The 16,574-nt window shown below is 39.4% G+C and overlaps 1 protein-coding gene across 1 annotated transcript in view; it reads left to right on the top strand.

Moving 5' to 3' along the window:
- Positions 1-11,082, top strand: part of prtga (protogenin homolog a (Gallus gallus)) — a 33,431-nt gene extending 22,349 nt beyond the window's left edge. The window contains exons 11-19 of the mRNA XM_030081804.1: positions 6,363-6,458; positions 6,608-6,794; positions 7,092-7,219; positions 7,419-7,589; positions 9,186-9,368; positions 9,566-9,689; positions 9,814-9,955; positions 10,102-10,215; positions 10,675-11,082. Coding sequence (XP_029937664.1) covers positions 6,363-6,458; positions 6,608-6,794; positions 7,092-7,219; positions 7,419-7,589; positions 9,186-9,368; positions 9,566-9,689; positions 9,814-9,955; positions 10,102-10,215; positions 10,675-11,082 — 1,553 coding nt within the window. The remainder of the gene's footprint in view (positions 1-6,362; positions 6,459-6,607; positions 6,795-7,091; positions 7,220-7,418; positions 7,590-9,185; positions 9,369-9,565; positions 9,690-9,813; positions 9,956-10,101; positions 10,216-10,674) is intronic.
- The last annotated feature ends 5,492 nt before the right edge of the window (positions 11,083-16,574 follow it).

The following is a 16,574-nucleotide window of genomic DNA, read 5'->3' as shown; positions in this document are numbered from 1 at the left end:
ACTTGTAAATCAGGAAGCATGGAGTTAGAAAGGGATTAGAAAGAAAGAAAGAAAAAAGAAAGAGGAGGCGGTATAAATTACTATAATAATAGGAGCCATATTATTATTTTGTTTTGTTTTGTTTTGTTTTTAGTTCTGTGGGTTGAGACACTATTAATACTGCTGATACCACTACTAATATTATTGCTCTTACTGTTACTACTAATACTAAACCAAAAATAATGGTGATATTATAATAATGACTAAAGTCAAATATAAAGCTATACTCAAGGTCCTAGTGAAGGGATATCTTCAAATGGTGGAGAAATAATAAAAAAAACTGAGATTTTTTTCATTATGTTTTGCAGCATTTGCATTTTATTAGTTTTATTTTTCTTTGTTATTATTTCATTTTATCCATTTTCACTTTGCTTTTGACAAAGCTGTGTATGGATATAGTTAGAGCTCTATAGCTCTAAGTATATCAGGACAAACTGCACCTAAGTCGTTTGTTCACAGTCTTGGTTGCCTCATCAGATTTCATTGAAGGTTGAAAGAAGGGTGTAGGCGATATTAGAACGATATTAGAACACAGGAGAAACCAGTCAACAAGATAAGGAATGGAATACAACTTAAGCTAAAAAACAAACCAAAAATAAATAAATAAATAAATAAATTGATTTATCTTTTTGTTCCTCTTTGATAAAGGAACATTGTAGGGCTAAGCCTTGAAAAGAGGGAAGTTGTTATTGTGAAGGGAGATTTATTATGTGTTTTATGACTGCTTTGAGCAGTGTTCCTGGAGGAGCATTGACTTCAAAGACTCTCATTGTGTTTGACTTGCAGGGCCACAAAGATAGTTTATTAGCTAAGAGTCAAAGGAAATGCAACCTCTTACTAACTGAACTGAGGCCATACAATGAGGATTTCTTGTGAGCTCACTGTTTTGCTGATCCACTGTCATTCCTGGTGTATTAAGTCCAGCACCCTCCACGAAGACAGAGGAGTGCCATGCAGCATCTGACCTCCCATGTGGCACCACATCCTGCAGCACAACATGCTGTTTACGAGGCTGCATGTGCAATCAAAACAGCTTTCAAGCTGCTCACCCATCACTTTCTCTCAGTTTAATTAGTTATTATTGTTGCTGTTAAAATTATTATAGCAAAAACCTCAGAAATTTAGTCATTATTAATTATTCAAATTCTTAAACTGCTTCATGTTCCTTTATGTAACTATAATGTAAATAAATGAATAGGAAGTGTTTGGCTTTTTAATGGCTAATAAAGTCACCAACAGTTGTCTTTAACAATGCTTCTTCTCACAGTTAATGTTGCTGTTAACTCATAAATGAGCAACCCAGTTTGATATGACCTGAAAGGAAAGGCAATGTAAAAGACTGTAGGTTAATAAAATGTTCACAGCCCAAGCTCTGATTTAATATCAGCAACACTGACGTGATATGAAAATGAACAGAGATGAAAATGAAAGTTAATCCAGTGAAGAGATTTGTCACTCAGTGATTTGTTTGCACACCGCTCTCCTTCTGCACTTGTCTTTAGATAATTATGGATTAAAAACAGGGATTTTTCAGGGTGGGGTCTGGGGACCCCCAGGGTCTTTGAGGGTCTTCCAGGGGGTCCTTAGCAAAAAGGAGAATAGTTTTATTTCACTGTAAGTTAAATGCTTGTGAAAGGCAACTGAACCCAGTCTTTCACAAGAAATCTGACATTGATCCAGCATCACTGATCTGACTTTTAAATACAGAATTTTAATCGTTACAAATATACTGGTTGTTTTCTGAATTTTTTAAAAGATTTTTTTTGCTATTTTTTTCTGGTAGTGTTATTGAGGTTTTTGTTTGTTTGTTTGTTTGTTTGTTGTTGGGTTGTTTTTTTTTTTTTTTTCCAGAAAGAGATCAAGTGCATTTACTCGGGTTTTAAAGCGTTAATTCACTAGACACCGCTATGACACAAAAATTTGCATATGAGTATGTTTTAATCTCCCCACTTTGAATCTTGTCATATCAGAGTCCCGAGGGCAAAATAAGTTTAAGTGGGGGTCCAGAACATGAATAAGTTTGAAAAACCTTGGATTAAAATGCTGCCTCATATTTTTCAGTTCAATGTGAGCATTACCATAAATGGTAAAATGAATTTTAACCCTACGCTGAGTTTATTTTTAGTGCCGTTGCATACAAGTAATCAGTTCAAACTCCCTTTAAATGACCTTGTTTGTTTATTTTATAGCAACAGAGCACATTAAGAAATTTCAGTATAAAATAAAAGATTGTAAATATACTGCAGTTAGCAAGAATGTTAATTTATGTCTGTAGTCCCTGGGCAGGTAACAAAAAACACAAGCAATATAAATAAAAATATGCAAAGTTTGTCCATATGTGGTGTGCCTATATGGCACCACACAGTCCCATAAGAGGAACCACCAAAATGTGGCTATCCTTCTGTAGTTAACTGCCAAACCACTTAATTGTATTCTTCTCAACCAAGCTCAACAGCTTCCAGTTCAGTGATCCATACTCCAAATAATATGGGCAAATAGAATTATAGTTAATTCCTTCAAAATAAACATATATTTTGGTTATTTAGCTTTGACCTGATTACTTCTAAGGTATTATTTGCAATTACTTGTGGACAGTATGATGTTCAGCTTCCTTAGCAGGTGATCCTTATAAATTTCATCTACTGTAAATGAAACTCCCTCTTCTTGATGTTCTACACACCAGCTATGCTTTGATTACCAATAAAACTGTTCTCTAAAGTACCAACTGTGACAAAGCAGGATGCTGTTGATTCATATCTGTGTAAAGGTGCAGAGAGACACGCTAAATTACCACTTATGACCATCCACATGATTGAAAGCATACCCTAAAAGAGAGGAATGTGTTTGAGAGGCTCCAGTTGTGTGTATAAATGACACGGTGTTGAAATACTGTGACCTTTCCACACATGTATTCTTCTCATGGCCCATTAGAAGAGCCAGTCGGGACTAAATACCTTTCATACCTGTTTGCACCAGAGCTGTGTGCGCGGAACTGTAGATTTATCTCATAGCTGCAGGCTATCATGGGCCTTACCCAGTGCTGCTTCCTCTGATTACACACTGGGCAGAGGCTGCTTGGTGGGAAAACTAGATTTGAATTCTGGCTATCATTTGAAAGGTCATATTGTGCGTACTTTCTGTGTGTGCGTGTGTGTGTGTGTGTCTGTGTGTGTGTGGTTGTGTCTTTATATGCCAGTTTGTGTGAATGAGAGCGAGAGAAAGAGGGGGGATGAGAGGAGAGAGATGATAGATGCTGGTGTGTGGGTCAGTGTGGGAGTTGACATTTATGGCCCCTGTTCAGGCCTTGCATGCTGCGGCCTGGGGGGGCCTTTCACAGTGGAGAACAAAACCACAGGGGCCAACAGGATCTGGAGGCAAGCTGTAAAAATCAGGTGACCACAAACAGCTAAAAAAATCCCTTTAATGCAAACTGGCATAATTTATGGGAGCAAAGAGATTTATCACTATGGGAATAAGAGGGAAGTGTCTTTGCTGAAGGCATGACCACTAAAGCAGAGTGCAGCCCAGCAGGGATATAAATTGTAATAATGACATACTTGTATGTTTTTATTTCTAGTTCTAAATCCACATGTTTCCAATTGAAACATGTATTGCGGTAATTCCTTGACATGCAGCTAGTTGAATCCACAACAGATTATTGCATACTGCTGTGTGGTTAGTTGACCACCCTGCTCTTATCTGTGGTAGAGATTGACTGTTCAATGGCCCAGGGCTACCACAGAGTCTCTTTGAAGTAGTGTTAATTGCGAGCAACCTGTCTCTAATTCCCTCCAAAAATGTGTATTTTGTTGTTATTTGTGACTTCTTACAGATTGCACAGAAAATTTGTGGTCACTTTCTATCACAGTTATACAATGCAGTAAATTAGTTCTGGAATCAGAATCAGAAGCCTTTACTGTCATTGTAAACAAAAGCATACAACAAAATTCGAGGTACTACTCCTGCTGGTGTTTTAGTTATAGCCTCGGGTAAGTTTGAAATAACTGCAAGCTGTGTGGCCCGTTGCTGATGAAGTGAGCTGTAATATTTTTTGTATAATATCGCCCATTGAGACTTCTGAGTTCTCCCTCTCAACTTTATTTTACTAGCATGCTGCATCATCACCTCCTAAGTGGCATTATAATTTGGCTGTTTTTCCACTCACTTCCTCTGTTTGACCCTCCCCCCTCAGAGGGAGCAGTATAACCCCTCTTTTTGCAGGATTTAGCTTGCCCAGATTCCATGTCAAAGGTCGTGGCCCAGATGTCGCAGCTTCCCCCCTCTCATAGCCCCTCTCCCGCATAATTACGGCAAGCTCATTGTATTGTAGGGCAGGGTAGAGGTGCATATGGAGAGACTCTGCCTGTTCCTCTTTAGAGGTGGACACTGAAGTATAACAAAAAGCTCAGGCATTGACCAGAAACTGTGGATAATAAAGTTAACATTATGATACAAGTATAGACCCATTTTGTTTGGATCTGTCTTGCTGCAGGGAACAGAAAAGGTGGTAGTAGAGGGTATTTGTCTTTACTCTGGTCCGCTTCTTGCTGTATCTCGAGATGCTAGACATTGATCAGTATTATTCACAGGGAAGGGTTTGTTTTCTTCTGTTTGCATATTTGCATGCAATTACATATATGACAAGCAAGGCACATGGTCTAATTTATTAGATTATTGATTACACACTCAATACTGTTTTTTTCTCCCTCTCTGCTCATAGACTATAGCCATTTAGGTTAGGCTGCAGCGAGGATCCTTGAGCAAAAAAAGAGGCTCATCTCATATTCCACACCCATGACCTCAGATTCTTTCAGAGTTTTATCTAGGCCTGACCTGTTGGCCCTTCTCTGGCTCTGCTGAAACTCCTTAGGGCCAGGGGTCCAAGTAGCTCCTCCCCTCTTAATCTTCTTTTACCTCCTCTGGACATGAGTCCACCTCCTGTGGTCTCCCACTTTTCCCTTCATGCTCCTCAATGTCTCATTTATAACAAATACTGGTACTTGAGATTTGCATTTTTTTTTGTGTTTCTCAATAGTCAGCAATTGACAGCAACTACAGACTCAGTATGCCAAACAACATGAAAGTTGGCTTATAAACACAGTATTTTGGAGTAACGTTCATAGCAACCTATCCTTCAAGGTTTTGATCAACAAATGCTTTATATAGTAGGTTAGCTTATTAGATTGTCAGGCAAAAATACAAGTACATAATGGATATTCATGCACAAAATAATACTTCTTCCAAATTCTGAACAAGCATAAGTATTAGGGAATTCCTGGGGAAACAGTGTGCATTTGCTTTCCTCTCTCAGTCCTGCTGCGTTATAGAAGCTTACAGAGGGGAGAAGCAAACTGACTCCAGTGACTAACAGATTTACTGTTCCCAAAAACGTATTATTACATGAAAATGATTTTCAGGTCGCCCTTTACAGAGATAAAACATAATCCATTTAAAGGCTTTGTAACTGGTGAACATCAACTTGTGTCTGCTTCTCAGTTCAGACCTGCCTTTAAATGTCCACAAACTGACCATTACCTACCCCAGACACTGGCTCCATCCCTCTTGTCCTCTGGCTTGTCTTTGCAAATCACAGCATAAAATTGTATAATTGAGTGAGGAAATCACTCAATGCCTACAGATAGTTAGTTGCTATATACAACATTTGAACTGAACCCTGATTATAATTCTCTTAGAGGTAAAAAGGACATTTGTTCTGATGGCTTTTGTTCAACGTGGGGTCCTTTGGGTCAGTAATGCCGGCAACTGCCGTTGACCGACATCGATGTCCTTCCCAGGGGGTTTGGTCTGTCGATTTAACCCCCGGGTTCTGGAGCTGAATAGGAGTGACCGCTGACCACTGACCAGCAGCCCTGGCTGGGGCAGGGGAAAGGGCCATCGCATTTGCAATGAAAAGACTGTGTGACAGGGTGATGGATAGTGGAGGTGCTCTGTCCTGTTGCCCTGAGTGCTGCAGACACTGACCAAAGGACCCACAACACCAAGCATCTGTTGCCAGTGTTTGGCCTCTTTTTCCCACCACACCATCAGACCCCAAACCTCACTGACCCCACAAACATATAGTCCAGGTCCCCTTTATATAGCATGCCCACTCCCTATTGGTTCAGGAAATCACATTGCATCTGTCTTGGCTACATTGATTTCAGAGCAGTGATCTACTCAAACTTATGTGGATGATTCTTGAGGTCTACATCTGAAACCTTAGAGACTGTTACATTTTGCAACAAGCAGTCAGACATTCTCATGCTTTTTTCTATGATGTGATTTATTTTAGCATTTAATCGAGTCTCTTTTTCTCAATTTAGACCCACGAAAGAAGTACCATGTGAAGCTCCTGGCTTACAATTTCATTGGAGATGGCTACCAAGCAGACCAGACTATCAGCACGCCTGGATGTGTCTGTAGGTTCTACAAAATAATTGAACAGACATTTTTCCTGAATAAAAAGTCATCTAGTCACTTTGATTGCATCTTAAACATAATGTTATCAATTGTGTTTACTATAATCCAAATTTGGTGACATAAACAGCGTTTTCACTGTATTCTCCAGCTGTTAGAGATCGCCTGGTGCCCCCTCCGCCGCCACCACACCATGTGTATGCAGAGACTAACAGCTCAACTGCTGTATTTCTCCACTGGGGGCGACCAGCTTTCACTTCCAGCCATACAGTCAACTACACCATCCGCTGCAACCCTGTTGGTCTGCAAAATGCTTCCCTGGTGCTTTACCTGCAGACGTGAGTGCATTTTTATATTCAGTGACAACTTTTTACTTTTGTTGGAACTGTGAACTGTTTCCCACCCTGTCACTTTACCAAAACAGTTTCCCCCTCTTTATAATATAATCAGAGCAAGATTTGCCAGAGTTACCCTTAACAGTCCTCTTGGTAGCACTTAATTAACCCTTGTAAAGGGAAGTTAAGTGACCACCACTTACATGAAGCATTTTATCCTTCAAAGGTAGCATGGCTCCACAGCACCATCTGCTGGACAAATCCTTGTGGTGAAGCCTCTGTTATTATTTCCTCTTGCAGGGGAGAGCAGAGCCTCCTGGTGCGGGATCTGGAGCCAAACACCAAGTATGAGTTTGCAATTCGCCTTCACATTGACCAGCTGTCCAGCCCCTGGAGCCCCGTGGTGTATCAGAGCACTTTCCCTGAAGGTGAGCACAAACAGGTTCAATAAAAAGGGACTATGTCGTAAAAAAACTATAAACCACTCTTTTCTGTTAGTTACTCAGTCACAATTTTCTCTTAAGGTGATTTGAGTGGGCACTTAATATTCTGTTTTTGATATACACTGCATCTTGGTCAGTTATTTTTATGTGACGCTGGTCTTTTCCTCCACCTGCCCAACAACAGCTCCCACACTGCCCCCTTCCAACGTGAAAGTGACTCTCATTGAGGAGGACACAGCACTCGTATCATGGAAGCTCCCGGATGAGCCCAACATAGCCGTGACACATTACACCATCCTGTATGCTTCCAGAAAGGCTTGGATAGCTGGGGAATGGCAAATGCTGCAAAGAGAAGGTAAGGGGGAGAAGGGAAAGAAGAGAGCAAGTTGTCTGTTTACAGCTCTGTGGGGGAGTACAGACACATAAAGCCGGCCCCTGTCCCAGACAAATGGATCATTGGAAATCAGTAACTCAGTTCATCCTCTAATTCATTTATGTAGTCTTTGTGATACCTGTGAATTGCAGTTTGCTAAATCTTCACCTATGCTAGTGTTATATGCCAGAATGACTATTATGTTAATAAGGGTAATGGCCTTTTGTCCTTATAGTGAGTGGGCAATCTAAGGGGATCTTACTGGTATTTTTATTTAGTATTTTGCTATATTCAAGGTATTCTGTTCAAATTTGCTGCACTGCAAAAATCTGACTCTCCTGTTTCAGAGAAACCTCAAAGAGTTTGTGTCAGAAATAGTCTATCAGAATATTTCACTTAATTAAGAGTGGTTATGTTTCATAGGAAGACTCCATGTGTAACCATGCATGACTTCCACATGTTTACCTAAAGCCATGTTTTGATATAACCCTTGGGTTTTCTTACCTGGGGCAAAATAATGGTAGATATCTGTGATTTTTTTACTTTGGATTTCACTGCAGCTCTTTCTATAATAGACTTTTTCCACAGCAGCCATTTTGATATGAACAGCAGGGTAAAAGTGTGTTTCCAATGATATTAATTAAGGTTCTGTCCCATTTAGGTCTAACCGAGCCAGGGCCCTGGTGTCGTTCATGCTTATTCACTGAAAGGGTGCTGCTACACTACTGCATTTCAAAATCCCTGCTGTGAAAAAGGGCTACAAGTTAAATTTCCTTTGAAGCAGTCCATAGACAGAACAAAAATATTTGACCACAGTTTGACGTGGCCACTCTCAGTTTGTAGAAATGATAAGGAACTGTGTATAGATTAAGCATACAAACGAACCTCACTCCATACAACTGAATGGGTGGTATTTGGACAGCAAAGTGCATTTTTAGTTCCTCTTTATTGGATGTGAAATGACATATTTGCCAGTTTCAGTTTCACTGGATTTTTAGCCATTTTGAATGTACAATTCAACTGCATTTCAATTTCTATTTGCACATATTATCACACAGATTTATTCAGTGTCCAAGTAGCGAGTTGGAGTAAATTCTCAAAAATCCATATATGCAACATAATAAGAAAGCACCCAACTATTACCAAACTCTGTCCCTATATTTATATCTTTAATTAATGTGTACTCCTTATGTTCTCATTAATGAACTCAAAATTCTATTCTCATTTATCTCACCCACATACTGCTTCAAAGTTATCTGATATTAACTGAAATCCTGAAACCTTTTTCAAGCATGTAGAAGTCATTCTACAGCAAGAATTGTAAATTACATACAAAAATAGTCCCTTTATTGATAAGATAATCTTAATTTGTCCAAATATTTTGGGCATTTTGAAACAAAGAAAAAGGGATGAGATTTGAGCTTGGGGTTTACTTTTTAATGCGTGTGATCATCTTGTGTGAAAGACTCAAAAAACACAGGTTTAAAAAGAAATCAAAAAATCAAATCAAATCAAAAAGCTTTTTATAAAAATATGAACAAGATACAGTTGAACAGCAGAGATAAATCTCATTGACAGGGAGCATCACCATGGCGCTGCTGGAAAACCTGAAGCCTCAACAGGTTTACTTGGTGAAAGTTTCTGCATCCAACGAGATGGGTGATGGACCGTTTTCTCACACGGTGGAGCTGGCTGTCCCTCCTGAGGGTTTATCCTCCGGTCATGTTCCTCGCCTCTCCCATGGCTCCCCACACACCTCAGGTCAGTGACTATCTGTGTTTCTCTGACCTGTCTTCCACTCACATGCATCACTCATGCTTTTTTTTTTTTTTTAACTTATTCAACATTATCAGGACAAAATTATTTCTATCTTTTCACAAGCCTGGAAATTCTTCTACACCTCAGACTGTACTGATTAACATGGGTTCATCTGATCATTTTGACCTCATGCTTTGCAGTCTTTTCTGATGGCTTCTACCACCTGGACCAAAAGTCAATGACAGGGATCATTGTGGGAGTCTGCATCGCATTGATCTGCATAATCATCTGTGCTTTCATCATTGTCTGTCGGGGCAAAAACAGGTAAGTACGACACAGTGAGTGACAGAAGTGCTCACTGTTCTTTGCAGGGGTACCTGGGAAAAATTTACCCTTTTTTTCTTCAGTATATTCTGTCTTCAGTGATGTTGTTTTTGTTTGTCTGCAGGAAATTTTCAGCTGTTAAGACGTACAGGCAAGGAGCTAGCACCTCTGGTGCCACTGCGCACCATTTGGGCCCTGATGGACAGGCTGAGAACATGGAAGTGATGGTTCCCATGATGACTGAAGACCATTTCATTGATGCCAAGGTGCTAAACACATAGTGGACAAAATATGTCATATCAGTCACATTACAGAACAAAGAATGTTTGACACTGTGTTGTAAAGTATAATATGGTAAGTCCTACCTCAGGCTAATGCCTTTCCATGTATTTTTATACTTTTTAATTCATAGGGTGGAACAAATCTAATCATCAACAGTCTTGGACCAGTTCTTCCCAATAGTGAGAGGAAGAAGAAATGGTTTTGCTTCCCCAATGAGGAGAAAAAGAATGTTAAGGCGGTGCAGGTAAGATTGAGAATGAGGAGTGCCTGCCTCTCGAGTGTTTGAAATGATCCCGCAATGCCCCTTACCCCTTTATCTATCTTCCTTGAATTCTTTTGAGGCAGATAAATACAGTCGGCCGGTGTTCTTTGGCAAGAAATAGTTCTGAACAAAACTCTTTACCCTTAAGGGCTGTGGATTATGTTGTGTATCTGTGTTATTGCTATTGGAAAGAGCTGGAAAGAGCTGGAGTTTTTCACATGTAAACTTGTGTGGTTTGATTTCCTCACAACCATAACCATGTAGTATGCAAGTATATATTTTGGGTGAACCTTTTTTTTTTTTTTCAGATTGTTGCTCTGCAGGGTTGATAATGACGTCAGGTTGGGTCGCAGGCGTCCCTATATAACGTGTCCAATGAAAGAGCAACATTAGTCTGTCAGAGGTTCAACAGCATCTAACTTAAAAAGCACTTCATTTCAGGTGCAGAGCAGCAGACACGGAGACGCTTCGTTCAAGCCGGGTACCACGATGCTGTGTTATGAAGAGGAGCTGTCCACAGATCCCCACCAGCCCACCACCCTGCAGGTGCTGCTGGGACCCCACGGCGACACCGAGGGCTCCTCCAACAGCGAGGGCAGCCATGCCACAGGCGACTCAGGCCGTTACTCTCACGACGAGACAGAGATGACCAACCTGTCCTCTGGTCCCAGCAGCCGGCCCTCATCTCTGAGCACGGAGGACAGCGGGGGGTTGGACAGCAGCGCCCCGGCTCAGACAGGTCAGCTGAAAGAGAGCGGCCAGCCTGACCTGAAGGCAACAGAGGCTGCTGAGGATGGCTGCCGTCACCATGACACACAGAGCAGTTCTCAGCCTGCACTTTCTCTCTAAATGTGTGTGCTTGTGTATGAGTGTGTGTGTGTGTGTGTGTTTGAGTGAGTGCGTGTATATGTGTGTGTGTGTGTGTTTGTTTGGCTGTGTTTGTGTGTGTGTGTGTGTGTGTGTGTGTGTGTGTGTGTATGTGTCAAGGTTATGGCATATTTACATCAAAGTTGATTTTTCCCAAGCAGTTTTGTTGACCATAAAATGTTGGCACAGAAATGTTACGTGTACTCAGTGAACAAGAAACTTCTTTAGTCTGTGCAAATCTGCAAAAACTTTGCGTTGAGTATGCCGTGGCCTTGAGTGTTGTTGTGAGTGTGAGGGAGAAAGAAACAAAAGAGAGAGCCCTCCTGTCTTCACCGTTTATCCTCTATTGTTCTAACAGACAGTGAACAGGAAGCCAGCGACAGTCTATGGAGGTATCAGGCGCAAGTAGGGGGTCACAGGATTTCTTTTACTGTCTTCTTTCAATGAAAGTCTTTCTCTCTTTTTTCTCTGTTTTCTCTTTGTGTGTATGCTTTTGAAAAAAAAAATCTCACCCACCATGAATGTTAAAAAAGATTGTCAAAAATGTAAAAAAAAAAAAAAAAAAAAGAATGACTGTTACATTTCTGACATTATTTAAGAGAGTTTATCACTGGAGCAAAAGGGAAGCGTGAGTCCTTTTGCTGATTATCTACCTCAGTTTGCCTCCGGGTAAACTTCCTCTGTATATTTAATAACTGCTTATACTTTTGTTATGTAATGGGTTGCCTCAGCTACATAACATTTGATACTTCCTGATGGCTTTTTCTGGTTACCATGTTAGTCATCCCAATTTGTGTTTTTCCTCCTCCTTTGTTCTGAATAATTGGATTGTAAGGGCGCTGCAGCTTTCACTTAAAGCTGTGTATCTCTTTTCTCTTCCCTCCTATCATGTGGATTGAGATATAAGAGACACAGTTACTTACCTCCTCAGATGCTGCTGAGGTCATAATGAGCCAGTATTAACAAGGATTTTATTTTTCATTTTATCCATTAGAGTAATGGTGTGGGAGGAAAAATTATGAATGTCTGCTTTTGTTTTGTATGTCAGTGTGCAGTTGCCCTTGCATTTCCTGTTTTATACTACCTCGTTAAACAAATTATTTTATTGTCTTATTATTTTCCTAAACTCAGGGAACAAGGTTTAGTACGTTTGAAAAGTCATGTAGTGTTACATGGTAAACTGACAGGGTATCTTCTCAGTGCTAAACTGCTCTAGTGCTTAATTGCCTAATAGAAATGCTATGAATGTAACTCTGAAATATTGTTCAGACCCTTGTGCTGCCCTCCTCTCAGATGAAAAAAACTCCCCAAAACTTTAGTTTAATTTCAGTTGGAATGATGTCTGCACAACAGGCTTTGTTTGTTGACTTCCTTCCTTTGACTTCCTTCCTTTTTATAATCATGCAAGAATACATACCAAAAGTGCTTGTATTGGCATGACGGTTCTTTAAGCTTTATGATTGGCCTTAATGTGGAAAACATCCCTCAGATGCAAATAACAAAGTCTAATCTTTCTGAGGGAGAGCCTCCACATGAGGATGCAACGACTATGAAGTATGATTGTTGAAAAGGAACGGGAGTGTTTAATCAGAGATGAAAGTGAAGAATTGAATGAACATCAAGAAACTACATTTTACCTCCATGAAAAGAATCTATATTTTTGTTAGAAGATATGTACTACTGAGTACACAGTGTAGTTCTTTTGTTTCAGCTTGTTTATGCTTTACTGTAGAGTAGATAAAGATTAGCACTTGTCTGTCAAGTAGTTTTGTATCATCAACCAATGTGCAGCGGTGACCGATGTTATGATCCAAAGAGTTGTTTGCTCCCTGATTTCTTTTAATCTCTCAACTGATCTCTGGCAAAAGGTTAATGAGTGGTGTGAGGTATTCTTATGCATGATTAGACCAAAGATGACACAGCCTCAGAGATCAGTTGAGATGCTGCTCCTAAAAACAAAGCCTTGCACATTTGTGGCCTTGTCCTGGGACCAAAAGAGTTGCGATGCGGGTGAACTCTAAGAAAAGTGCTCAAAGGATTCCCAGGCACTCAATGGATGAAGTGACAATTATAATCGATTTCATGCACAGTCACAAAATTTTCCAGTTGTAGATGTCCTCCGAGAGATATACTGTTGCCAGTAGTCGTGTGTACATTGTAGGTGAAAGTTATATGGAGTTATATAGAAAATATTTTATTGATTCAATCCTTACTGCAACAGTGCAGCCATGTGCAAATGTGCATCCCTTGATTTTTTTGTGCTCATCTTGTTAATGAAAAAAATAATTATATAAATATATAAATAATTTAAAACTGTATTTGGTGTTCCTTTGTATACAAAGTTGTATAGTCTAACAATGATGAAAAACAAAAACTACAAAATGTATCTGTAGGTATATAATTCAGTAAAACAAATGTAGAATGCAATTGCCTTACAGTCACTCACAAATATTTGAGCATCATTCACAAGACTTGTGAAACTTGCAGTTTTGAATTACATTGTAGCACCAAGAGCAACAAAGTGTGCAAAAAGTCAGTGGGTGCACAAACGTGGCACACGGCTGTGTTTTCAATCAGAGGATACTCGAGAGGATTCAATCAGGGGAACAACTGGGAAGACTTTGCATGAAAGGCGACACAATCAGATTAACTTTCTTTTGAAGAGCAAACAATGTAAACCAAAGATTTTTTTGAGGTCACCGTTGCATATTGGTAAGAGATCAATCTAAATGCATACTATCTTTGTGTGATATTTTGTCATTTTCAGTGTTCTCATACCTACATGATTTGTCATTTGAAAACTTCTGTGATGTGTCTCCACTGGACGACAAAGTGAGATGAACATGGTACACTGTGCTTGTGAGTGATAATGTCTTTCCCACAAAGTCAGTTTTCCTTCATTTTATTAGCCTCATTCAAAGGAGAAGAATGGGCTATTGTTACCACAGTGGCATCATTTGCATCCTGATTTTACCCATATCACAGTTTTTCATTGTTTAAAAACTGAAATCCTAAAGTGTATTATTTCAAATGAATACCCCTTTTCTTGTAGGTGTTTGAGAGGAGTCTGCCATCCTGTGTTAGTAGCGCTTAATGGCTCAATCCAGAATTTCACAGCAGCCCCGTTCTTTGCTTTCATGCTGGTTTATGCTTAACAACAAAATGTTGTATCTGTGTTTGGCAGCTGGTGATTTGTGCAGCATGAGCAATGACAAGATGTTCACCTCTCACTTTGCAAAAACTGCAGACACAAATGCATTGTCACATCATTATAATGCCACATGTGGCCATTGTACTTGAAGATGTTCTGAATTGGGCCTTTAAGAGTCCGTGCAGGTATTTAATTGCTACCTCAGGCTTTTATTTTAGCTTCTATTGTTGTCATGACAGAATCAGATGCAATACATTTGGGTCAGTGTCCATGAGATGGAGGTCAGGCTGTAAGAAGGGATGCGGGATGCTGTCCTGTGTCTCTTTTGTCTCATTAATGGTGTTATATTGAAATGATGTTCCTTCCTTAGCATGTGAATTTGGAGGGACGAAACAGAGCTCAGTATGTGACTGAATCCACTTGCTCTGTTCTCCCTCGTGCAGTAACGTTGTGTTCTGTCAAAGCTATGATGGCTGCACGTGTGCTGCAGCACGGGACATTTACGGTTAAACTCAGGGGAACCCGCTGCTGCTCCACCTTGAAGTGAAAGCAAGTATCAAGTTTTGAAAATTGAATGTACCTTTTGTAATTATTATGGTTTCTGATATTTTTGTGTTAATGTTTTGGTATGTTTTATCAGTTTGTCTTTGTCCTACATTGGAATTACCTACAAGAATGTTTCTGCCAAAAAATGTTTTGTTAGGAGATTTTATACAGTGGTTAATTATTAAAGAAAAAGGACAATTCCAAGTTTAAATAAAATATAGAAATAGCATCTACAGTTGTGTTTCATTTCATTCATTCACATTATATACAAACTTACCTCTTGTGTGTGGGGTTGTAAACACACATTAACCCATTCAGTCATGCACCAAACACACATACAAAACTATATGTATATTGGAAAGGTGGATTTCTATTCAAAATGCACTAACCACCAATAAATAGTCTTAACAGGTCCTTTTTCAACAAAAAGCATGAGTTTATTTATTTTATATGAATGATTAACTCATATCAGTGACTAAAGTGTGGCTTTAAAACAACACTGCATACATATTTTGAATTATTTTAACAAAATTATTGATATAAAAAGCCCTGTTTCTGATGTATCTCCAGAAAGCAGTATGATTTAAAGCCTCCAGAGCTGAATAATCAGTATGTATTACATTATTGTAAGATGTATTATGAGCCAATTGTCAGAATAAATCAAAACAGTATTTCCCTATTCATTTTCTTATTTCCCTTCCTGTGACATTCAGCTCCGGCGTCCCCTCCAATGGTCAGATGTTTTTAAAAAAAAATTCTGAGAAAAACCTATAAATCTTTCTTGTGATATTTTGACATGTACAAGTAATATGACCTCTCAGGTTTATGTAAAACACAGTTTAAATGAGCATGGCCAAGCAAAAACAAAGAGTACTGTATTTGCTGTAAAAGCACCAAAACATCAGCATTGGCAAGTTTTGAACTTTTTGAATAGTTTTCTAGAGAGAAGACCAACTTTAAACCAATCTCTAGAAAGAGATGAATCCACAAACCTCTCTGTATATTAATTAAAATGATGAATAATACGAGTAACCACCACTGTGCCACACTAAGGTTTTTATTGCTGAGAAATGTATGCTCTATTCCTAATTCCTGCTGTCAGCCATGTACTGCTCTGAGAAAACAAAAAAAAGTTCAAACACAGCTATTTTTAATGTTTCATGTATTGAAATGTTCCTCTGTGGCTCTGAGAGAGAGGGGATTTTATACCCCAGAACATGAACAGGAAAATTATGTTTTGGAGTTATTTTGAAAAGATTTTATCGTTTATTAATTTAAAAAAAAAAAAAAAAATCTGTGGGGCAAACCATCTTGATTGATGGATACATCAGCAAGAGATTGCTTCTCTGCACAATGATCTTACTCAGGTAGTAGTAGTTCATCTCAGTATTGAGTATATTAACATGCATTTTTTTTTATATTTACTAAAATTTATAAAGTTTACAAAAGTTCATAATAAATGCAAAACTATTTTATATTTTGCATTTGGATGCATGTTGCACAGAATGGCGTGTAGTTTGTGACTGAGCCGTGCGATGATAAACACCAGAGGGACATGTAGTGGTTATGAAGAGTGAGCAGTGAAGTTTCTATTATTAAATGGCACGGCTGCAGTCTCGTGACGACTTTATTACTGCCTATCTCGTGTCACCTCATCTGGAAATGTACAATGAGCGTGCCAGCGGAGGCCGGCCTGCCAGACCCGAGGCACCAGCTGCTCGGGGCGGCTGGCTCCCTGGCAGAAACCCTGCACGGACACACGAGGAGCCGTCCGAGC

Source organism: Myripristis murdjan, chromosome 3 (genome assembly GCF_902150065.1).
Source record: "Myripristis murdjan chromosome 3, fMyrMur1.1, whole genome shotgun sequence".
Classification (NCBI taxonomy): Eukaryota; Metazoa; Chordata; class Actinopteri; order Holocentriformes; family Holocentridae; genus Myripristis; species Myripristis murdjan.
This window is presented reverse-complemented; position numbering and strand designations above follow the sequence as displayed.